This window comes from Pongo pygmaeus, chromosome 17 (genome assembly GCF_028885625.2).
Source record: "Pongo pygmaeus isolate AG05252 chromosome 17, NHGRI_mPonPyg2-v2.0_pri, whole genome shotgun sequence".
Classification (NCBI taxonomy): Eukaryota; Metazoa; Chordata; class Mammalia; order Primates; family Hominidae; genus Pongo; species Pongo pygmaeus.
The window spans coordinates 37,826,237-37,851,260 of NC_072390.2; the positions used below are offsets into that span (position 1 = coordinate 37,826,237).

At 41.7% G+C, this 25,024-nt stretch overlaps 1 protein-coding gene across 1 annotated transcript in view; it reads left to right on the forward strand.

Annotated features, from left to right (window-relative positions):
- Nucleotides 1-11,979: 11,979 nt before the first annotated feature.
- RIOK3 (RIO kinase 3) overlaps nt 11,980-25,024 on the forward strand; it is a 29,795-nt gene continuing 16,750 nt past the window's right edge. Inside the window, exons 1-5 of the mRNA XM_054461034.2 lie at nt 11,980-12,691; nt 22,165-22,280; nt 23,161-23,306; nt 23,400-23,507; nt 23,713-23,822. Of these exons, the coding sequence (XP_054317009.1) occupies nt 12,629-12,691; nt 22,165-22,280; nt 23,161-23,306; nt 23,400-23,507; nt 23,713-23,822 (543 nt within the window). The 5' untranslated portion in view covers nt 11,980-12,628. The remainder of the gene's footprint in view (nt 12,692-22,164; nt 22,281-23,160; nt 23,307-23,399; nt 23,508-23,712; nt 23,823-25,024) is intronic.

The window sequence follows — 25,024 nt, forward strand, 5'->3', positions numbered from 1 at the left end:
TCACCTGAGGTCAGGAGTTCAAGACCAGCCTGGCCAACATGGCGAAACCCCATCTCTATTAAAAATACAAAAGATTAGGTGGGCATGGTGGGGTGCACCTGCAATCCCAGCTACTTGGGAGGCTGAGGCAGGAGAATCACTTGAACCTGGGAGCCGGAGGTTGTAGTGAGCCAAGATCACACCACTGCACTCCAGGCTGGGTGACAGAGCAATACCCTTTCCCCCAAAAAATTAAAACAATAAAAAGAAGCTGTATTAGAGTCAGGGTGTTGCATACCCTCTCTCCTCAGCCACATGGCAGCTCTTGGAGCGCATAGGCGCCCCTATGCTTAGCTCAGTGCCTTACACAAACGAGGTACACTGATAAAGGCATGATGAAGGAATCTATCAACTGAATGAATGCATCAATGAAGTGATGTAGGAATGGGATTTCAAAATGTCAAATAGCATGGAACACATATAATACCAAAAAGCCCTGGAATCCATAACACAAGACACCTACAGTCACCAACTTGCCACATGGGCATCAAACAACCTCACAGGAGATTGCCTTTAAGGGGATATTGCTATTAAGAGGATAACAGCTATAGCAAATGAGTAACTTAAATTGCATTGGCAGAAATGCTTTTGTTGGTAAACTTCTTTGATAGTTGTTATTGCTTTGTTTCACTATTGTCCAGGCTTTGTACAGTGTTGCCTAAAAAGTAATGAGTATGCCAATTCAGTTCCTAATTAAAGGTATTCATACTATATTGAGTTTAATCAAACTTCTGTTATATATTATTATCAAAGAAATCTAATCATTGTTTTCTTTTTTTTTTTTTTTCCTTTGAGGTGAGGTCTTGCTCTGTTACCCAGGCTGGAGTACAGTGGCATAATCTTGGCTCACTGCAATCTCTGCCTCCCAGGCTCAAGCAATCCTCCCATCTCAGTCTCCTGAGTAGCTGGACTACAGGAACATGCTACCATGCCCAGCTAATTTTTGTATTTTTTGTAGAGATGAACTTTTGCCATGTCGCCCAGGCTGGTATCGAACTCCTGGACTCAAGCCGTCTGCCTGCCTTGGCCTCCCAAAGTGCTGGGATTACAGGCATGAGCCACCGTGCCCAGCCGAAATCTAATAGTTCTAATATAAGATTGTACTATTTAGTTATTTAATTTTATTTTAAAGTGTCAAAAAATAGGCAGAAGGTGAAATTGGTTTCTGATCAAATGCAGAAATGCCAGTCGAGTGGTATGTATAAACGTGTGTGATGGAAGATTATTAAAATTGTTTCCAGACATGTCGGGGGAAATTCCAATGGCTTCAAAACAGAGAAGAAATTGGAAAGAAGCTGAGAGACTACATTAGTTAGGATATTTTCTAGTGTAAGTCAGAGAACTTCTAACACATATTGGCTTAAATGATAAGAATACATTGGTTCATGTAGCTGAAAAGTCCAGATAGATCAGGCTTCAAGTATAGTTTGGTCCAGGTATTCAACAATACCTGGGGTATCACCAAGAACTAGGGTGACCATGGATCCTGATTTGCCTAAAACACTTTTGATTTATGCTTTTGTCCTAGCATAATTATTAACAGCACCCCTTTCATGCCTACAAGTGTCTTGGTTTGGATGATAAATAGTCACCAACCAAGAACTTAGTTTCTTCCTACCCTTGGCTCTGCTTTCCAGGGCGCCTGGGTTCTCATGTGATTACTGCTGCCAGAGGAACCAGGGCTACTTGTGGCTCATTCAGCTTCAGAATGAGAATTTATCTTCCCCCATTCAACAAACAACAAGCCTGTGGTTCCTTAAAATTAGACCATCTCAGGACAAATGCCTACCTGGAAACAATCACTGCGTATAAGATAATTTAGACTTCTTTAGTTACATGATTAAAATTTACAAAATTATTTAGAGATTGTATAGCCAGCAAATAAAGAACTAATTATTTGTTTTCCCTAAGTAAACTGCTTATCAAACTATATTATCCAAGCAAACACCGGATGTATCGTCTCTACATCAAAGGTAAATAAACCTTGGAAAAGATAAATACAGCTTAAATTAGATAAATAGCATAAAGCATAAATCAGATAAATAAAGAGTTATTTTTCCTTGAAGTTACTTTAGGAAACTTATTTCAGAGCTAAAGAGTCCTTACAAAGAAATTTTTTGCCCAGTAGAATTTTCTTGAAATCAATGGTTTGTATTTACCTGAGATTTCTCTGAGCTCTTTCAGTAGAAGAGCAAATTCAATTCAGGCCTTATTATTTCCCAATCATTGCTTAACTTGTTTTCTTTCACAAATTTTGCTTATCAAGCGGGAACAACCAGAACAGTGAGTCATGAAAATTGATACTGACATTAGCAGTAAAAGTGCTGAAAGATATTGCCAGAGGTGTTGATTTTTCCAAAGCAGTATTATTCTGTTCCACAAACAAAGACTGAATTAAAACAAAATCAGCAGATTTTACATTGAAGAACCATAGCTGTTAATGTGAGATTGAGGTAAACTTGCTGTGCACATGAAAATATGTACTTGTATTATTAATTGAGATGTTTGAGACCAAAGGGGCATTATCATTAATTACTTTATTTATTTATTTATTGAGATGGAGTCTCACTCTATCGCCAGGCTGGAGTGCAACGGCACGATCTCGGCTCACTGCAACCTCCGCCTCCCAGGTTCAAGCGATTCTCCTGCCTCAGCCTCCCGGGAAGCTGGGACTACAGGCGCACACCACCACGCCCAGCTAATATTTTTTGTATTTTTTAATAGAGACGGGGTTTCACCATGTTGGCCAGGATGGTCTCGATCTCTCTCTCTTTTTTTTTTTTTTTTTTTTGAGACAGAGTCTCGCTCTGTCGCCCAGGCTGGAGTGTAGTGGCGCGATTTCGGCTCACTGCAAGCTCCGCCTCCCGGGTTCACACCATTCTCCTGCTTCAGCCTGCCGAGTAGCTGGGACTACAGGGGCCCACCATCATGCCCGGCTAATTTTTTTGTAATTTTTTTTTTAGTAGAGACGAGGTTTCACCGTGTTGGCCACGATGGTCTCGATCTCCTAACCTGGAGATCCGCCCGCCTCGGCCTCCCAAAGTGCTGGGATTACAGGCGTGAGCCACCGCGCCCGGCCGGTCTCGATCTCTTGACCTCGTGATCCGTCCGCCTTGGCATCCCAAAGTGCTAGGATTACAGGCGTGAGCCACCTCGCCCCGCCCATTAATTTTTTTGATAACATATTCATAAATGCTCAATAAATGTTTATTGAATGAAAAAAGAGGGAAGCTTGGATAAAACAATAACTTGTGGGATTTTCCCCCCACAAATCTTTTTTTAATAATAAATTTTTATGATAGCACACATGCAGAATTCTCAAAAGATGGCAGAAGCAGTAGCACACATTTTGAAACTCCTTAAATCACCCTTAAAAAGCAGAGACAATATAAATATCTCCTATGAATATAGATGCAAAAATCCTCAACCAAACACTAGCAGAAGGAATTCAGCAACATGAAGAAGAATATACAGCTTGACCAAATGGGACTTATCCCAGGAATGCAACGTTGATTTAACATACAAAACCAATTCGTATAATACACAGTATCTAATAAAGGATAATTTATTATATTGATATAATAAAGGATACCTAGACATAGATAAGGCATTTGACAAGATTCAACACCCCTTCACAATAAAAACATTCAGAAGCTATGGCCGGGCGCGGTGGCTCATGCGTGTAATCCCAGCACTTTGGGAGGCCGAGGCAGGTGGATCACGAGGTCAGGAGATGGAGACCATCCTGGCTAACACAGTGAAACCCCGTCTCTACTAAAAATACAAAAAAAAAAAAAAAAAAAAAAAATTAGCGGGGCGTGGTGGTGGGCGCCTGTAGTTACAGCTACTCGGGAGGCTGAGGCAGAAGAATGGCGTGAACCCAGGAGGCGGAGCTTGCAGTGAGCCGAGATCGCGCCACTGCACTCCAGCCTGGGCGACAGAGCTAGACTCCATTTCAAACAAACAAACAAAAACATTCAGAAGCTAGAAATAGGAGGGAACTTCCTCAATATCATAACAGGCTTCTATAAAAACCCACAGCCTAACATCATAGCTAATGATGAAAGAGTGCTTTCCTCCCTAAGATCAGAAGCCAGACTAGAATAACCGCCTTGTCACTTCTATTCAACACTGTGTTGGAGGCTCTAGCCAGGACAACAAGGCAAAGAAAAATAAATAAATAAAAGGCATCCAGATTTCAAAAGAAGAAATAAAACTATCTCTAATACAGAAGACAAAATTTCAAGTATAGAAAACCATAAAGAATACACTAAAATACTGTTAGAACTAGTAGATGAATCCAGCAAGTTGCAGAATGCAAGATCAATATACAAAAATCAATTATATTTCTATACACTTGCAATACACAATCTGAAAATAAACCTAAGGAATCAGTTTTATTTAAAATACCATAAAAAATAATACTTAGGAAAAATTGGCAAAATAAATGAAAAATTTATTGTCTGAAAACTATGAAATATTTTTGAAGGGCATTAAAGAAGACCAATTGAATTAATTAATTAATAAATAAAATTAAACAGAAGAATATCCCATGTTTATGGATTGGAAGACTGGATATTATTAAGATGGCAATAATCCCCAAGTTGATCTACAGATTCAATACAGTCCCAATCAGAATTCTAGCTGGTTTATCTTTCTCTGCAGAAATTAACTAACTGATCCTAAAATTCATATGGAAATTAAAGAGACCCTTTATAGCTAAAAATCTTGAAAGAGAAAAACAAAGTTAAAGGATTCATAGTTCTTAATTTCAGAGATTATTACAAAGCTACACTCAAGACGGTGTGGTACTGGCATAAGGCTACACATATAGACCAACGGAATAGAATTGAAACCCCTCACATTTATGGCCAATTGATTTTTGACAAGACAATCCAATGAAAAAAGAACAGCACTTTTTAACAAATGATGCTAGAAGCCAGGCACAGTGCTTCACACCTGTAATCCCAGGACTTTGGGAGGTCAAGGCAGGAGGATCACTTGAGCCTAAGAGTTTGAGACCAGCCTTGGCAACATGGTGAAATCCCATTTCTACAAAATATAAAAATAAAAAAAGTAGCCAGGTGTGGTGGCGCACACCTCCCCGTTACTCAGGAGGCTGAAGCAAGAGAATTGCTTGAGCCTAGGAGGCCAAGGCTGTTGTGAGCCATGATCGTGCCACTGCACTCCAACCTGGGTGACACAGCAAGACTCTGTCTCAAAATAAATAAATAAAAGTAATTTTCCTTTTGTTTATCCCTTATAGTCAGATCATTATATATCAATTTTAAAAGATACTATGCAGTAAAGGGAGCAAAACAAAATCTTTGTTATTAAAAATGGCAATGAGTTAGATAGGCTTAAGAACTGCTGAGTCCCAGCTGACCCTAACTGAACCATACCTGTAACATTTCATCTAATAATCTTATGAAACTACTCAGTAGTCACTAAATATACTATGGGCTTTCCTGCCCCTATGCCTAGTCTTAGGCTGTTCTTCCACCCAAACTAGCGTTACAGCTTCTCCCCAGCGTTCATGACCTACTTTGGTGCCATGCAGCCTTTCCAGATCCCACTACCCCACAATGAATCCTGAAATGTTTGTGTCTATAGCTGTCATTTGGAAATAAATCATACACTCTTTGAGATAGAGGTGTTGTATTGTTATTTAATGTTATTGTGTGACTACTGTTATCTCTCCAAGTGCAATCTCACAGTTCTTTGTTTTTCCCAAAGGACTTTGGGGGCATCCTAGGTAGTTAATAGATAGCTGTTCATTGCCTGAAACAGCTATTTGCAGAATAGACTTATTTCAATATTAAAAACTAAAGAGCCTTATTTCTGTTCTCTTTAGAGACCAAAGAATCTGCTGATTCATGTGTTTAGACAGGGCAGATTCTCGAATAGTTTTGTTCCTGCCGAGAACCAGTGAGTTTGGCTGGGCGCGGTGGCTCACGCCTGTCATCCCAGTACTTTGGGAGGTCGAGGCGGGCAGATCACGAGGTCAGGAGATCGAGACCATCCTGGCTAACACGGTGAAACCCCGTCTCTACTAAAAAAAAAATACAAAAAAATTAGCTGGGTGTGGTGGCGGGCGCCTGTAGTCCCAGCTACTTGGGAAGCTGAGGCAGGAGAATGGTGTGAACCTGGGAGGCGGAGCTTGCAGTGAGCCGAGATTGCGCCACAGCACTCCTGCCTGGGCAACAGAGCAGGAGTCTCAAAAAAAAAAAAAAAGAGAGAGAGAGAGAGAACCAGCAGTGAGTTCATCAGCAGAGAAGACAGGGAGCTGGAGCTGGAGCCAAAGCCTCTAAACATTGTGCTTACTCTGCCTGACAGCAAAATGGCCATTTCCCCATTCAAGGACTCACTATTAAATCACATGGGACTAAATGCTGTTATTGGTAAACCACATTTTTCCTATTAGCAACATTTGTAAATGTTGTGCATGTCCTTCTATCTTCCTTTTTAAGGAGTACATAGTTGGTGGCATCAGGTATGTATCTTAACTGTCAACAAGCAACCATTAAAATTGTTAAACCACAAAACCCATGGGAACTCATTCCATAACAAGGGATTAATCAACTTCCCTTGTCCTTACAGCCTGCCCTCCCTACTTCCTTGCCTCATTTAAAACCTTAGGGTCTTCTGGAACTATTCATTTCCCTCCAGGACAGGGCAGCATTCTTCACTCTCCCCAGTGCAGCTCCCAAAATGTTATTCCTGGCCCCTCAGGTTGTCAGGTCTCTCGAGTCTCTAACCATTCCATTATCATGACCTCTAAATTTCCTTATCAGTATCATCTACCAATCTCTTGGGTACAATCTGCACATTGTCTAAGACTGTGGCACCGGTACATTCTCTTCCACTCTACCTCAAGTCCTGCCATCTTGCTGGGTGGTTTTAGGGTCCGTGCATATCACCCATCCAATACACTGACATTTTTATCCTGATCTGTTAAGCTTCCCAACCTCAACCTCACTCTTCATTATGGCTTCCTCTGACCTCAGAATTGCCTGCATCTTCTCTACCTCTAAAATCCTTCAATAGCCCACTATCTTTGTCACTTTTTTTAAAAATTGAGGTGAAATTCACATAACATAAAATTAACATTTTAAAGTGTAAAATTCAGCATTTAGCAGATTCACAATGGTGTGCTGCCACCACCTATGTCACCCCTAAAGAAAACCCCATTAAGCTTACCCTTGAAGCAGTCACTCCCCATTATCCCTTCCCCACTCATTCCCTAGCAACCCCCAATCTGCTTTCCATCTTTATAAATTCACCTATGCTGGAGTTTTCATATAAATGAGTTCATAGAATATGTGACCTTTATGTCTGACTTCTTTCACTCAGCATCTTGTTTTTTTCAATGCTCATCCACATTGTAGCATATATCAGTACTTCAGTCCTGTATTAGCTTGCTAGGACTGCCTTAACACAATACCATAGACTGGGTGATTATACAACAAATATTTATTTTCTCATAGTACTAGAGGTTGGAAGTTCAAGATCAAGGTACTGGCAGGGTTGGTTTCCTCTGAGGCCTCTCTTCTTGGCCCACACGTGGCTGCCCTCTGGTTGCCTCTTTCCATGGTCATCTCTGTGTGTATGAGTATGGTGCTAGGGTTTCTTCCTCTTTTTATAAGGCCACTAGTCATACTAGGTTAGGGCCCCATCCTGATGGCCTTATTTTAATATAATCACCTGTTCAAAGACCTTATCTCCAAGTATGGTTACATTCTGAGGTACTGGGAGTTAGGACTTCAAATATGAATTTTGTGGGGACACAAAATCAACCCATAACTTTTCCTTTTTATGACTGAATAATATTCTATTGTTTGTATATATTGTATTTTGTCTATTTATCCACTAATGGACATTTGGTTTGTTTCTACCTTTTGGCTACCATGAATAATGGTTTTGTAAACATTCACATACAAGTATTTGGTTATCTGTTTTCAGTTCTTTGAGGTATATACCTATGAATAGGATTTCTGGGTTATATGATAATTCTATGTTTAACTTTTTGAGGAACTGCCAAACTGTTTTCTACAGCAGAGCACCATTTCACATTCCTACAAACCATGTATGAGGGTTCCCATTTCTCCACATCCACACCAACTTAATTCTTTAGCTCCAGAAAGTGTCCTTTCTCCCACTGAATTTCTTTACTCCAATGCATCAAAATCTCCTGTCCCTAACTCCCTACATTCCTCCTAACAACCAGCTCCTTTTAAAGTTACGTCCAGCTGGGTGCGGTGGCTCATGCCTGTAATCCCAGAATTTTGGGAGGCTGAGGTGGGCGGATCACCTGAGGTCAGGATTTCAAGACAAGCCTGGCCAACATGGTGAAACCCCACCTCTACTAAAAATACAAAAATTAGCAGGGCGTGGTGGCACACGCCTGTAATCCCAGCTACTCAGGAGGCTGAGGCAGGAGAATCACTTGAACCTGGGAGGCGGAGGTTGCAGTGAGCCAAGATTGCACCATTGCACTCCAGCATGGGCAACAGAGTAAGACTCTGTCTCAAAAAAAACAAAAAAACAAAAACAAAAAACAAAAAAATTATCTCCACAGCCATTATAAACCACATAATTCATTCTGTGTTACATCAGGCTCTCCAACTTTCAGCTTTCTGATATAGGAATAACAATATCCCCCAGCATTGTTTTAAGAATCAGCCAGGAGTGGTGGCTCATGCCTGTAATCCCAGCACTTTGGGAGGCCAAGGTAGGAGGATCACTTCACCCCAGGAGTTCAAGACCAGCCTGAGCAACATAGCGAGACCCCATCTCTACTAAAAATTTAAAAATCAGCCAGGCTTGGTGGCACGTGTCTTTAGTTCCAGCTATTCAGGAGGCTGAGGTGGGAGGATCACCTGAGCCCATGAGTTCCAGGTTGCAGTGAGCTGTCACTCAGCCTGGGTGACAGAGGGAGACACTATCATGAAAACAAAGCAAAACAAAAAATAGAACCTAATGAGCTCATGTATTTGAAATGTTTAAACACATAGTAAGCATTCAATAAATGGTAGTTATGATGGCTACTAAATTTTGTTTTCAGCCCCTATTTTTTCTCATAAACTCTAGATTGCCTATTGGCTACTTTCAAACAGCATCCATACAGTTTGTTCATTTGCAAATATTTATTGAGTGCCTACTATATGCCAGCCACCATGCTAGGCACTGGTTTACAATAGTGAACACAATTCCTGCTCTCCTGGGAGGAAAAAAAAAACAGATAGGCAAATAAATGTGTATTTACAGTTTTTGATAGCTGCTGTGTTCCATAAACAACCTAATTGTGACATGTATAATACAAAATTAATTATATCATCTTCCCTTCAAACCAGATCTCCAGGCACCGCCTTCCACCCAGTCAACCAATCAAAAAACGGAAGTTATCTCAGACTTCTTGACCTCCATTGAGATGCCTGCCTCCCATCTTGCCCTTCCCCCATCTGGCACTGCCAACATCGGCACTAAAACCCAAGAATCAAATCTTGGAAATAAGAGAAATTGGATCAGAGTTGGAATAAAGAAAGAAAAAGTTTCTGAGACTTGAAATTAGATTGAAGGTATTAACACATTTAAAGACTGTGTCGGCCGGGCGCGGTGGCTCACGTCTGTAATCCCAGAACTTTGAGAGGCCGAGGCAGGCGGATCACCTGAGGTCAGGAATTAGAGACTAGCCTGGCCAACATGGCAAAACCCCTTCTCTTAATAAAAAATACAAAAAAAAAAAGAAAAAATTAGCCGGGCGTGGTGGCAGGCGCCTGTAATCCCAACTACTCGGGAGGCTGAGGCCAGAGAATCGCTTGAACCTGGGAGTCGGAGGTTGCAGTGAGACGAGATTGCGCCACTGCACTCCAACCTGGGCTACAGAGTGACACTCAGTGTCAAATAATAATGAAAATAATAATAATAATAATAATAATAATAATAATTAGCTGGGTGTGGTGGCACGTGCCTGTAGTCCCAGCTACTCGGGAGGCTGAGGCAGGAGAATTGCTGCTTGAACCCCGGAGGCGAATGTTGCAGTGAGCCGAGATCATGCCACTGCACTCCAGCCTGGGCGACAGAGCGAGACTCCATCTCAAAAAACAAAAACAAAAACAAAAAAACTCTTGGACCTGGACCTTTCCTGCATTGTCCAACCCATTCTCTCACTTTGTCCTGTTGAACCCTACATCTGACCATGCCAAACCACCTGGCCTTTTCCGAGGTAACCTGAAAACTTCTCCCCTTGTACAGAAGGCCCCGCTCCACCTTACAGCCCATCTCACCAATGCCTGGTCATCTTGTGAGGCTGAGATCAAGTGTCATCTACTCTAAGGAATCCTTCCTGACATCTGGGTAGATCTGACCTCTTCCGGCCGGGCGCGGTGGCTCACGCTTGTGATCCCAGCACCTTGGGAGGCCAACGTGGGTGGATCAGGAGGTCAGGAGTTTGAAACCAGCCTGGCCAACATGGTGAAACATCGTCTCTACTAAAAGTACAAAAATTAGCTGTGTGCGGTGCCACGCGCCTATAGTCCCAGCTACTTGGAAGGCTGAGGCAGAAGAATCACTTGAACCCAGGAGGTGGAGTTTGCAGTGAGCCTTGATCATGCCACTGCACTCCAGCCTGGCGACAGAGCGAGACTCTGTTTCAAAAGAAAAGAACAAAGTTAAAAAAAAAAAGATCTGACCTCTCTCCTTTACATTCAAAACAAAACAAAACAAAAAGAATATTCAGATTCTTAGTTTTATTTTCGACTTCCTGTCCTTTTCTGATATATCCCCCAAATAGTCTCTCACTGGCACATTTTTGTCATACACGGCATCTCAGCCTTTCTTTCTGGTCTGATCTTTTCCTTTTAATCTTTTTTTTTCTTTTTTTTTTTTTTGAGACAGAGTCTCGCTCTGTTGCCCAGGTTGGAGTGCAGTGGCATGATCTTGGCTAATTGCAACCTCCACCTCCCAGGGTCAAGTGATTCTCCTGCCTCAGCCTCCTGAGTAGCTAGGATTACAAGTGCGTGTCACCACACCCGGCTGCTTTTTGTATTTTTAGTAGAGATGGGGTTTCACCATGTTGGCCAGGCTGGTCTCAAACTCCTGACCTCAGGTGATCCACCCGCCTTGGCCTCCCAAAGTGCTGGGATTACAGGCATGAGCCACCATGCCCAGCCCTCTCCTATTTTTTCCTAACCAGAATTGAGAAGTCCATTTCTATTAATAGTTACACCCATTTTTCTCAAACTATTTCTCCTCCAATTATAATCCTTTGAACACTAGGAAGGAACACAATTTCCACACACATTCACATATATAGGCAACATTTGCCAAGCACACATCTGCACCCTATCTTATGGCTATAGTTTGCCTTATTGCAGTAGGAGTGTTTGGAGGATTCAGAACATGTTTTCACCTGGAATGGAAAAGAGGCAAAGATTGCATGCTAATGGAAATCATTAAGATCAGTAACCCAGGTCTCTCAAGTAAGGACAGTTAGAGATACTGACTCGGAACTGAGATTTAGGGGAAACTGTTATTCAGTATCTATTTCTAGAATGTTTGAATATACAACATATAGACAATGTATAGTTTATAGTCAAAATATAATGTACAGCCAGTCCAGTTCCCAAACCGATTGTCTGGGTTCACCCCTTACTAGCTTTGCCACTTGTTATCTGTGTGACCTCAACTAAATTACTTTACCTCTCTGTGCCTCAGTTTCAGTATCAGTAAAATAGAGATAATGACAGAATTTAGCTCTCAGGGTAATTTTGAGGACTAAAAAGTTAATGAAAGATTTGAACAGTGCATTGATATACTAAGTGAAATGCAATGCTTAGTTATCTTTTATCTGGTCATTTTATTAGAATCTCTCTACAAAATACAGAATCAAAAGTTTTATTATGCAGTCTTATTTTTGTTCACTGTTACGTAACACATTTTACACATTTTCCGCATTCCACGCCCCGCCCCTCAACAACAACAACCACAAACACCGACCGTCCTCTCCAGGCCCTTTCCCTCTATAAACCTGCCGTTTTCTGTCTCCCAAGTCATCCCAGTTTGGAACTGCTCCAGGAAATAATGAATGAAAAGAGAGAGCCTAGTTTGTTTATTTATTTACGATCCACCAATCTAATCTAGTTTAGATCCAGCGGCAATTTTTGGGGTGCCAAGGAGGAAAGAAGGAGATGGCAGTGCGGGGACAGGGCAGAGCCTGGGCCAAAGGAAGCCACACCCAGTTCTTGCCCTGCCCTGCCGGACACAGGCAACGTGACCCCAAGCGACTGCCAGCTAATCCTTGCTTCCCCGAGCCCGGCGGTCAGCGGCCGGAAGTAGCTCGCTCGGGGGCGGGGAAAGGTGCCTTAAGGAGGAGCTAGGGGCGTGCGGCCAATTGCAAGCGACTGTCCTAGCGAAGAGGGCGGAAGAGGAGAGATCCAGTTCCGGACGCGGCCGCCGCCGTCGCCGCCATCTGTCACCTCCACTCCGGCATCAGCAGCCAGTCGCCCCTGCCCCGCCTGTCTCCTCGGCGGAGCCTGCTGCCAGTCCTGCCACCTCTCTGCTCTGTTCTTGTCTCTGCCTTCATCCTCGAATGGATCTGGTAGGAGTGGCATCGCCTGAGCCCGGGCCGGCAGCGGCCTGGGGACCCAGCAAGGTAAATAGCAGACGAGGCTGGAGTACCTGCCTCGGTCACATGGGCTGGTTCTCTCGGAAAGCTCGGAGAGGGCGGCTTCGTGGGCGACTCGGGAAGTTCTGGGGCGGGACCCCGCCCACCTCGGCAAGGAGGCAGTGGCCGCGTGGGTGCCGGGATGGGGATGGAGGGAGCGGAAAGAGGGGCGGAGGGCGGCTGGATCTCCCAAAGGCCACCTTGAGTGGTTAGGGCTCTCTATTTCTTCAGCGTACTTTCTGTATCACCGTAGCATGTATTTGAGCAGAACTGGCTTACACACCCTGATACTGGAGGGGAAACAAGCACGATCTTGTTTTTCACTGGCCAAGTGAGTCAGCCGAATACACAGCTAGCCAGACAGAAAGTTGGTTTAGGAAGCTGTTTACTTAATTTGGCAAGTGTGGTTATCCCAGTTTGGAAATTTCTTGTTTTTGAAGTAGTAAAAGATAAAACCCAGGCGCACCCTCCTCCCTCGACGCTGAAATTCAAGTGCGCACCACGGTCTGTAAAGTGCTTATGAATTTCATTATCTGCCTAAGCTTTGACGTTTAAACTTTTTCATAGAGTAGCAAACTAAAGACCTTTATTTCATATTTGCTTTCTGGTTTCCAGGCAGGTCCTTTTCATGATACTTTGATTATATGGATGAAAATACTTTTCTGCCACTTCATGGAGGGTCTGCTTGAGAGCAGAGTGCTTCCATTGGGATTTTTTGTTCCACAAATTAAGGTTGTGAAGGAGTCTAGCTTTTTTAGTTTCATAATTGTTCTTTACATGCTAACACAGAATATTTGTTCCCAATTAAAAGGTCACCTGTGAAACTTACTAGATCTTTAGGCTAGGCCTTAACAGGAAAAGGGGTCAATAATTAGCTATTAGGTAACCGAAAGTTAATTTTGTAAAAGTTCTCATACAACTGTTGGAAGAATCTGAGATACTGCATTGGCAAATGTGGTTACGTCTACATGTTATTTTGTGTATTTTTCCTTAAGACCTTGTTTACAAGGTCAAGATTAGCAGACATAAAAGGATGAAATCAGTAGACAGACTAGTATTATAAATATATACTCTGTATGTTAAAGTTCTTCAGTTAAGCATTGGCAAAGGCTGGTAAAAATGTCAAATGAGACAAACTCTATTCAGAATACATCCTAATCTCAGAACAAATTTCACTTACAAAACTAATTCGATAATAAACTATTTAGCAGTCATATTTTTATCTAAGTGTACATCATCAGAACTATAAAATTCCATTTTCATTGTGCAACAAAAATGCTTCTGGGATTTATAGACGCTGTATGGGGAGGACAGTGTTTTGGAAGGCAGAACAATTAGAAACAGGCTGAAAGTACTATCATTAATCCTTTTTTTCTTTAACCTTTTGGAAAACCAAAGTGATTACAGAAGCCTACATGGAGGAGGTGAAGACTCGAGGAGGGTTTTGAAAAATGGAAGGATTCTCAAAACTTTTTCGTCAGGACTTCTTTCCTTCCTTCCTTTCCTTTCTTTCTTTCCTTTCTTTCCTTCTCATTTATTTATTTATTTGAGACGGAGTCTCGCTCTATCGCCCAGGCTGGAGTACAGTGGTTTGCTCCCAGCTCATTGCAACCTCTGCCTTCCGGGTTCAGGCAATTCTTGTGACTCAGCCTTCTGAGTAGCTGGGATTACAGGTGCCCGCCACCACGCCCAGCTAATTTTTGTATTTTTTTTGTGGAGACGGGGTTTCACTGTATTAGCCAGGCTGGTCTCAAACTCCGACCTCAAGTGATCCACCCACCTCGGCCTCCCACACTGCTGGGATTACAGGCGTGAGCCACCATGCCCAGTGTCTTTCTTTCTTTTTTTTTTTTTTTGAGATGGAGTCTCGCTTTGTTGCCCAGGCTGGAGTGCAGTGGTGCGATCTCGGCTCACTGCAAGCTCCGCCTCCTGGGTTCAAGCGATTCTGCTGCCTCAGCCTCCCGAGTAGTTGGGACCACAGGTGCCCGCCACCACACCTGGCTAATTTTTTGTATTTTTAGTAGAGGCGGGGTTTCACCATGTTAACTAAGATGGTCTCGATCTCCTGACCTCGTGATCCGCCCACCTTGGCCTCTTTCTTTTTTAATTGAGACAGGGTCTCACTCTGTCACCCAGGCTGGAGTGCAGTGGCATGATCACAGCTTACACTGTGCCTTGACCTGGCAGGCTCCCACCTCGGCCTCCTGATTAGCTGGGACTACAGGCCAGTGCCACCACACCTAGCTAATTTTTGTTGTTTTTTTTTTTTTTGAGACGGAGTCTTGCTCTGTCACCAGGCTGGAGAGCAGTGGCATGATCTCAGCTCACTGCAACCTCCGCCTCCTGGGTTCAAGCGATTCTCCTTCCTCAGCCTCCCGAGTAGCTAGGACTACAGGTGCACGCCACCATGCCCAGCTAATTTTTGTATTTTTAGTAGAGATGGGGTTTCACCATGTTGGCCAGGATGGTCTCGATCTCTTGACCTTGTGATCCTCCCACCTTGGCCTCCCAAAGTGCTGGGATTACAGGTGTGAGCCACCGCGTCCAGCCAATTTTTGTAGTTTTTGTAGAGATCGGAATTCACCATGTTGCCTAGGCTGGTCTTGAACTCCTGGGTTCAAGCAGTACCCCACCCCCTTCTGCCCTGGCCTCTCAAAATGTTAGGATTACAGGCATGAGCCACCACGCCCGTCCCAGACTTCTTTATACTCTTAAAAATTAAGGACCCCAAATGTCTTTTGTTTACATTGATTATATCAATTGATATTTATCAACCTGAAATTAAAACTGAGAAATAGAAAAATTTTAAGTCATTTAAAAGTCATGCTAGTCTGATGGTAGTGGGTTATCAGAACTTATTAACATTAGTGTCACTAAAGTTGATATACAACCTCCCCACTGCTAAATTTGGCTGGCTTTAAAAAAAGAAAAGTCATATGTTAACATAAATAACATTTTTATATTTAAAGAAAACTTAAAAAAAAATAGATTAGAACATGTGAGAAAAGTGGAAAAAGAAAACAAACAAAAAAAAAGAGTTGAGCTCTTACTGTGTTGCTCAGCTGGTCTGGAACGTGTGGCCTCAAGCAGTCTTCCCACCATGGCCTCCCAAAGTCCTAGAATTACAGGTGTGAACCACCACACCTGGCCGAAAGAAAACTATATTTGAAAACAAAAATTAGTGAACAGTATTTTATATTTTTGCAAATCTCTAACATCTGACTTATTAGAAGATATCTAGATTCTTCTATCTTATTTTTTCATTCAACCTGTTGTAAGGTTGAAGTATTTGAAGAAAATCCATCCTCACAGCTAAGTAGATTGTAGCAGATATAAGTGAAGGTGGGTAATAAGAGCATAGTAGAAATACAGAGAACAAACTGGGTTAAATATCTAAAAATGCATTTATATCTTAAATCTACTCTTTAGAAAATTTTAGAAAACACGAGAATACCAAGCACACGTTCCATTGGCCATCAGTGATGATGCCATCGCATCTGATGTAGACTCCGGAAAACTCCACACTCTTGGGAGAATGAGAGTTAAAAAGACAAATAATGTATTATTACTATTATGAAAATTTTGACTTCATAGACCCTCTGAATGGGTCTTGGGGATCCTTCTCCCAGAGTACCAGGGTGCAAGTTACAAAATGCTGAACTACTATTATGGACAAAGAATTTTAGGGGATGTTCCAAGAAGGGAGGATTGGCAAACTGTAAGCAAAAGTGAGGAAGTCTGTAGCTCTGTTGATAGAGAGTTGTAAAAAAAATAAATAAATAAATTAGCGGTATTCCTCAAAACTGTCAAAGTTATCAAAAACAAGGAAAGTCTGGGAAACTCAACAGCCTAAGAGGAGCTTAAGGAGACGTGGCAACTAAATGTTATGTGGTATTCTGAATGGGATCCTGGAACAGAAAAAGGATGTTTGAGAAAAACTAAGGAAATCTGAGTAGAGTATGGACTTTAGTTAATAATAATAATGTATCAATATTGGTTCGTGAATTGTGATAAACGTGTAATACCAATGCAAGGTGTTAATAGGATAAACTACCAAGTGTAGTATTTGGGAACTGTACTGTCTTGGCGGTTTTTTTCTAGTTTTTTAAAAGTAAGACTATTCTAAAACCAAAAAAATTTTAAAAAATGGATTAGTGTTGTTATGTAGTCCCAGATTATTTTTTTCAGAGACACTTGTCTTGAGTTGAAAAATTACTTACTTAAATATTCTACTTAGATTATGTCTTCTAGCTGTATGGTTAGAAAGGAGACCTTCCTGTAGGTTATGTTTCTCTTGACTCGCTTCCAGTAGAGGACTGAATTTTTGTTACTGTGTGCCTCTTTCATGTTTGCTGGTTTTCTTTTTTTTTTGGAGACAGAGTCTCACTCTATTGCCCAGGCTGGAGTGCAGTAGTGCAATCTTGGCTCACTGCAACCTCTGCCCCCTGGGCTCAAGCAATTCTTGTGCCTCAGTCTCCAGAGTAGCTGAGACTACAAGTGTGCATCACCACGCCTGGCTAATTTTTTTTTTTTTTTTATTTTAGTGGAAACGGGGTTTCACTATGTTGCCCAGGCTGGTATCGAACTCCTGAGCTCAAGCAATCCACCTGCCTCAGCCTCCCAAAGTGCTAGTATTACAGGCGCGAGCCACCGCGCCTGGCTGCTGTTTTTAATTTTACTTGATTCTTTACCCATAATTGTCTGCAGAAAACCTTTAAAAAAAATGATACAAGCAGCGAAGATCATATCTTTAGGAAGTAGAAGGAAAGGGAGATGATTCCCCACTAATGTGCAGCCAGGCAGGTGGGGGAGAATGCGATAGTAGTGAAGAACCCCAAGGAACAGAGTTCAGTGGTGGCGGTTTTGCAAAGGAGAGGAAAACAGGGTGGGTCTTAGGGTTATTTAGCAACAGGAAAGAAAGAACCAAGAGGCTGGTTAAAAGCTTGATGGATGTCCTTTGAAGAAGAATCGCTGACTGGAAAGGATTGTATGGGGTGTCCCATCAGATTGTGACACTATAGGGAGTTTGTATTGATGAATGGAATAGTAGGAAATGACTTTGGATAGCTAGGACAGAGCAAGATTATAGAGGGCGTTTCCCCCATCTTGTTAGATTTTTTACAAAGAGCAGTTTACTGAAGAGTCTCAGATGACAGGATTCCCTTACATACAACCTATGGTACCTGTTCATAGGAGGGGCCTGCGGTAAATTTTCTGAGCACTTGGGATAGCAAACCTAATTATAGCAAACCACTGTGGGATAGCAAACCACTGTGCCTATAGGGAAAACGCAGTGCGTCTTCCCCCCACCCCAGAAGCTGTCCCTCTCACAGCCTGGAAAAAGTGTATGGAGGCCTTTTAATTGTTGGCTTGAAGAGTTTGGGTGTGATTTCAAAGTATGAGAGTGGCAGCCTTTCTGAAATCTTTACTTATTTACCTCACCCAAGGAAGTTGCCTCAGTATGAAGTGGACCAGTTGAGCTGGTAGAGGGTAGTATAGTCTCTCGAGTCTAGGGTCAGTAGGAGTGGACAGCAAGGGTGCTTTGGTGCTGTTTGAGGTCTCTACTTGTTTCCCTTTCTGATTCAGTGTATCTGTGAATAGGTCAATCTCTGCCTCAAAATAACAAAATTCCTGCCTGTCATTTTTGCCTCTTCTAACAAATTGTCAGCTAATACTTTAATACCTTAGCAGAATTAATTGACAGATGGCAAAAGAGTTGAAACCTCAGAAGTGGGCAGGCAAAAGGGCAGACTTTCCAAGATGGGGGAAAGGACATTAGATTAGTAGGGATGTAGAAAGGCATCAGACCCCTGCTGCCAATCACTCCATTGTTTTCTTTTGGCACATACTGCTCAGGAAATACTGGAATGCCTCTTTATATCCAAAGCTCTATGCTGGGCTCTGAGGGTGGATGAGAAGTCTCTACCCTTCAAGGGGCTCATGCTTTATTGTGGCTAATGCATGAACCCTAATACAGTGATGAGTTCTGCATTAACAGTGTTTGCATACTGCTATGGGAACACAAAGGAAAGGGTCCAACTTTGATAACATTGAGACAGCCTTATAGAGGAGGTGGCATTTAATTGGTGTAAATAAAGAAGGAAGAAAAACCAATGGTAGAGAAAGGAATGTGTGAAGGCATGCAGTGGGGAAAGTATGCCATCTTTTTTGTTTGTTTTTGAGACAGTCTCGCTCTGTCACCCAGGCTGGAGTGAAGTGGCGCCATCTCGGCTCACTGCAACCTCCGCCTTCTGGGTTCAAGCGATTCTTCTGCCTCAGCCTTCTGAGTAGCTGGAACTACGGGCACCTGCCACCATGCCTGTAGTGTAAATTAGTATAAAAAATACTAATTTTTATATTTTTAGTAGAGATGGGGTTTCTCCACGTTGACCAGACTGGTCTCGAACTCCTGACCTCAGGTGATTCGCCTGCCTCGGCCTCTCAAAGTGCTGGGATTACAGGCGTGAGCCACTGTGCACGGCCTGAGTATGCCATCTTTGGCATATAATTAGTGTTACTAGAGTGTAGGATAGATGAGGGTTGAGATTGGAAAGATAAGTCAGGGCAAGTTGTAAAGGGCATCCCTTGCTGAGGAATTTGGATTTTATTTATTTAGAGACAGGGTCTCACTCTGTTACCCAGGCTGGAGTGCAGTGGCACAATCATAGGGCTCAAATGATCCTCCTCCTACTTCAGCCTCCTGAGTAGCTGGGACTGCAGGCATTTGCCACTGTGCCCATCTAGTTTTTAATTTTTTTTGTGGAGATGATATCTTGCTGTGTTGCCTAGGGTGGGGAATTTGGATTTTATATTGCAGTCAGTAGGGCAGTTTGCTTCACACATTTCAGGGTGAGATGATAGGGAAGCTGTATAGCAAAATGCTAAGAGTGCAGCCTGGCATCGCCTTGGTTCAGAGCTTGGTACTTCCATCTATGATGTTTTCTTGGGTTAAAAGAAAAGCCTTTGTGTATCTCAGTTTTAAAATCCATAAAATGGGGATGGATTGCAACTACTCAATTGTTGTGTGATTTAAGTAATCTATGTAAGTTGTGTATATTTAACCAAGTGACTTAAATGTAGTGAATATTCAGATACTGTCTGTTATGCAACTGTTAGTCATTGCCAAATGTGATTGAGAATTCTGAGTTAGACAGTCACCTGCCTTTTGGAACCTGGACTTTGAAACTGATCAGATGAAACATTTCTAGGCTAAACAGCATGGTATCTTCTACCTAGAGGATACAGAAGGAAGTCAGCAGAGTCATGAGGCCAAAAAATTAGCTATGTTCTCCAGATGATAGAAAGCTTCAAGATTCTAGACCTTAAAATCCTTACCAGGAGAGTTCTCCACTCAATTACAGATAAGCTCTAAGTGAATGAAAGACACACTAGACCTTCAGGAAACCTCTTCTTCTCTCCCAAATCTGGCCTTACAGAAGGCTGGAAGAGTTCTGTGATAGTGTGTTGTAGGTATGTGCTAGGTACCAGGTGTATTTCCTCAATCTCAGGGTGAGACTAGATAAAACTTGATTCTCATTCACTCAGGCATAAATATAGTTATCATTTGTCGCCCTTAGGTGCTCCACCCAAACAGCCTGAGCTAAGTAAATTACTGAATGTCAGTACTGTGGAACCTGAACAAAGGTCACTTGCCCAGTTGTCTCTCAGTGTCATGCAGCAGGCCTTTAGACCAACTAGAGGGCCTATACTGGCTGAACTTGATCAAATAATTTTGTGGCTAAAACATACCATTTTATGCTATATTCTAAATTAGACACTCAATAGTAGTTAAGGAATGAGTTTTGGACTTTATGCTAAAAGCAATGGGAAACAATAAAAAAGATTTTGAGTAAGGAGATGGAACCCATCACATCTGCATTTTAGAACAATTACTGTGTTACAGTGTGAAGAATGGAAACTACCAAGATTGAGAGCAGAAAGATTCCTTAGGATGCTCTGAAAGTAACCCAGCGAATGGGATACCTTGGAGTAGAATTATGGAAGAGGGATGGAAAGAGCTGGGCAAGTTCGGGAGATGCTTAGGCATCTTACTAAATAGTAAAGGTCTTAATCAGTAGGCTATAAAATGTAATCATTTGCTGCTGCTAAGTAAAGCGTCTTGCCCCTCAGAAATTATGAATTTGAAATAAACCTACAGTTTGATTTCAAGAAGGCTGAAGCAGGAGTATGTCACTGAGGAAGGTCAACTGGGTCTGACAGAATATTACTGTGTGTATTGGTATTGTTTTAAGAGCCTGTTTCTCAGCTTCTGAAGTTCAGAAATAAAATTTTGGGGCTACGCTTGGTGGCTCACACCTGTAATCCCAGCACTTTGGGAGGCTGAGGCGGGCAGATCACCTGAGGTTAGGAGTTCGAGACCAGCCTGGACAACTTGGCAAAACCCTATCTCTACTAAAAATACAAAAATTAGCTGGGCATGGTGGCTTATGCCTATAATCCCAGCTACTCAGAAGGCTGAGGCAGGAGAATTGCTTGAACCTGGGGAGGTGGAGGTTGCAGTGAGCCGATATCACGCCACTGTACTCCAGCCTGGGCAACAGAGGAAACTGTCTCCAAAAATAAAATAAAATAAAATAAAATTTTAAAAAAATTTGTTCTTTGTTCTTGCTATTTTTTTTTTTTTTTTTTTTTTTTGGCAGGGGGTCTCATTCTGTCGCCCAGGCTGGAGTGCAGTGGTGCGATCTCGACTCACTGCAACCCTAACTTCCTGGGTTCAAGCGATTCTCCTGCCTCAGCCTCCTGAGTAGCTGGGACTACAGGCACGCACCACCACAGCCCTCTAATTGTTTGTATTTCTGGTAGAGATGGAGTTTCACCATGTTGGCCAGGCTGGTCTCAAACTCCTGACCTCAGGTTATCCACCCGCCTTGGCCTGCCAAAGTGCTAGGATTACAGGCGTGAGCCATTGCGCCTGGCCTGTTCTTGGTTTTGTTTTAGCATATCCTAAGATGTTTTGAGTGGGGCTGACATAATTTGTACACTTAGATGACTCAATGCTTAAATTAGAATGAGATATAACTTTTCATTAAGCTTCAAATTGTGCTAGTTGGTATAGTCTATTCCTATAAGAAAATCCACTTGGGAAATCAGATTATAAGCAGAAAGTAGCTTGGTGAGCAAGGATTGGAACAAGAGGAATTACATGAACTCATTGGCTAGTGGGGGGATGCCAGTGGGCCTGATGCTTCCCCTCAGCTTTAAGGATATACCTACTTAGCAGGCTAGAAAGTGCTTTTGGCTGTTTTAGTTTACATATATCCTTGAATAAATTTGACCTGGGAGATATTTTTACTTTTGAGATGATTTCTGCAAATAGCTAGTTATTCATTTCTGGTTTTTAACGACATAGTTTAATTCTCAAAATGTAACATTATTTGTAAAATGAGAGGTACTTTATTTCATTATGGTGAATTGAGCTGTTCTTTTTTCTTTTTTCATAGTGTCCATGGGCTATCCCTCAAAATACAATATCTTGTTCTTTGGCTGATGTAATGAGTGAACAGCTGGCCAAAGAATTGCAGTTAGAAGAAGAAGCTGCCATTTTTCCTGAAGTTGCGTAAGTAAAATTCACAAAGTACTTTATCTAGCAACTTAGAGTTTTAGGATTTGATGAGTAATTGTCATGACAAGTGGTTTGGAAAAAGCAATGCAGAAGAAAGCACCATATTGAGAGTCCACTGATACTTGAATTTTGGTCCTGATTTTGCATTGGTTTTCATTATTATCTTGGACAAACCACTGTTTCTGTGGGTTTTAGTTATATCGTGTTAATGCCGCAGTTGAACTAGATGAGGTACAGTTTTGATCAAGTGTTTGTAGTTTATCTTTTCATGAATATGTATCTGTTCTTTCATTATGGATGAATGAAACATCCAGACTTTCTTTTTTTTTTTTTGGAGATGGAATTTCGCTCTTGTTGCCCAGGCTAGGGTGCAATGGCACAATCTCGGCTCACCACAGCCTCCGTCTCCCGGGTTCAAGTGATTCTCCTGCCTCAGACTGTCGAGTAGCTGGGATTACAGGCATGTGCCGCCACGTCCGGCTAATTTTGTATTTTTAGTAGAGACGGGATTTCTCCATGTTGGTCAGGTTGGTCTCGAACTCCTGACCTCAGGTGATCTGCCAGCCTCAGCCTCCCAAAGTGCTGGGATTACAGGCATGAGCCACTGCACCCGGCCTCATACTTTCATTCAGAACAAATGAATTCTAGGTCTCAGTTTAGCTTTCTCTCCCAGTTCTCTTAATCCTAGTTGGTACTCCCACAGGTGCATGCCATTGGTCTAAAGGCTAGCTGTACAGGAGAAGGTAAATGGTTTGATAGAGTTCTTTCCCATTGTTCAATTTTAACATGGAAAAGGTACCTCCTACTCTCATAATTGGCAACCTCTGTTTACTTAAGCACATTACATTAGTTTATATTGCCTTATTTTGAATAGTGTTGCTGAAGGACCATTTATTACTGGAGAAAACATTGATACTTCCAGTGACCTTATGCTGGCTCAGATGCTACAGATGGACTATGACAGAGAATATGATGCACAGCTTAGGCGTGAAGAAAAAAAATTCAATGGAGATAGCAAAGGTACTATAACCTTATTGTGACAACCTCATTGAGTGGTAGAAAACACTCATAACGTGCTCCTAAGTAAATTTTCAACTATTTTTGCTTCTTAAGTTTCCATTTCCTTTGAAAATTATCGAAAAGTGCATCCTTATGAAGACAGCGATAGCTCTGAAGATGAGGTTGACTGGCAGGATACTCGTGATGATCCCTACAGACCAGGTACCAAAGCTTTTACTTTCTGGGGACAGCAGAATAGAGGTATAGGAAGACTAATCTTTTCAATGAACTCTTTTAGTTTTATATTTTTCTTTGAATCTCATTTGGTAATTTACTCTTAGATTCAAATGTCTTTTCAGACAACGTTGAATGCAGCAATGTAGTCTTTGCTATTTTTATATACCTGGCTTATTTCAATTGCCTTTAGCAAAACCGGTTCCCACTCCTAAAAAGGGCTTTATTGGAAAAGGAAAAGATATCACCACCAAACATGATGAAGTAGTATGTGGGAGAAAGAACACAGCAAGAATGGAAAATGTAAGTTACAGAAAGTATCTATCTCTGAATTTAGAGTTTTGTTTGAATACCTTTTAAAAATAGGATTCTAAATATAATACCTTAGATTTCTAAAAATGTCTTTCTTTCTAAAGATATTTTTAGATAACAATATAACAATATCATGGAAACTGAGACATTAATGAAAATATAAAGTACCTCAGAATAAAATTCCATAACAGTGTTGAAAAACTATTTTGACTCACATTGATTCTAAAATTAATAAAGAGTTATTATGAAAATAACATTTATTCTTCATCATATCTCTATAAAATAGCATCCCTACCCAAAAAACAGATAACGGTGGTGATTGGGGAATACGAATGGGAGGGAGAAATACTTTTCACCATATACTCTTTTGTGTGTTTTGACTTTGTTATCTTGTGCCTGAACTACCTGTGTAAAATCAGAAGTAAAGTGTAACTTTAAAAAACAGCATTCTAGGCTGGGCATGGAGGCTTACGCCTGTAATCCCAGTACTTTGGGATGCCGAGGTGGGCAGATCACCTGAGGTCAGGAGTTCAAGACGAGCCTGACCAACATGGGAAAATCCCCGTCTCTACTAAAAATACAAAATTAGCCAGGCATGGTGGTGCATGCCTGTAATCCCAGTTACTCAGGAGGCTGAGGCAGGAGAATTGCTTGAACCTGGGAGGCAGAGGTTGCAGTGAGCCGAGATCGTGCCACTTCACTCCAGCCTGGGCAACAAGAGTGAAACTCCGCCTCAAAAAAATAAACAAAAAAAAAGCATTCTAAATCCTTCATAAATATTGTGGTTAATATAATATATTAAACATTTAGATTTTAAAGCACAAATGCTTGTTAAGTAAACATATGCAATTATATCATTTCTAGAAATATTCCAGATCTAATTCTAGAAGAGTTCTGTCCAGTAGAACTTTCTGTGGTAATGGAAATGTTCTATATGTGTGCTGTTCAGTATGGTAGCCACATTTGCTGTTGAGCACTTGAAATTTGGGTGGTATAATAGAGGAACTGAATTTTTGATTTAATTTTAATTAACTTAAATATCCAAGTGTGGCTAGTGGCTACCTAACTGAATTGCACAGTTCTAGAACATAATTGTCATGGTGTGAACATAGTCTGCTATAACAACCCACTCTCCACAAATAATTACAAAATTGTATTTCTTTGGTAAGATTTGGTGTAGCCTTCACAGTTCA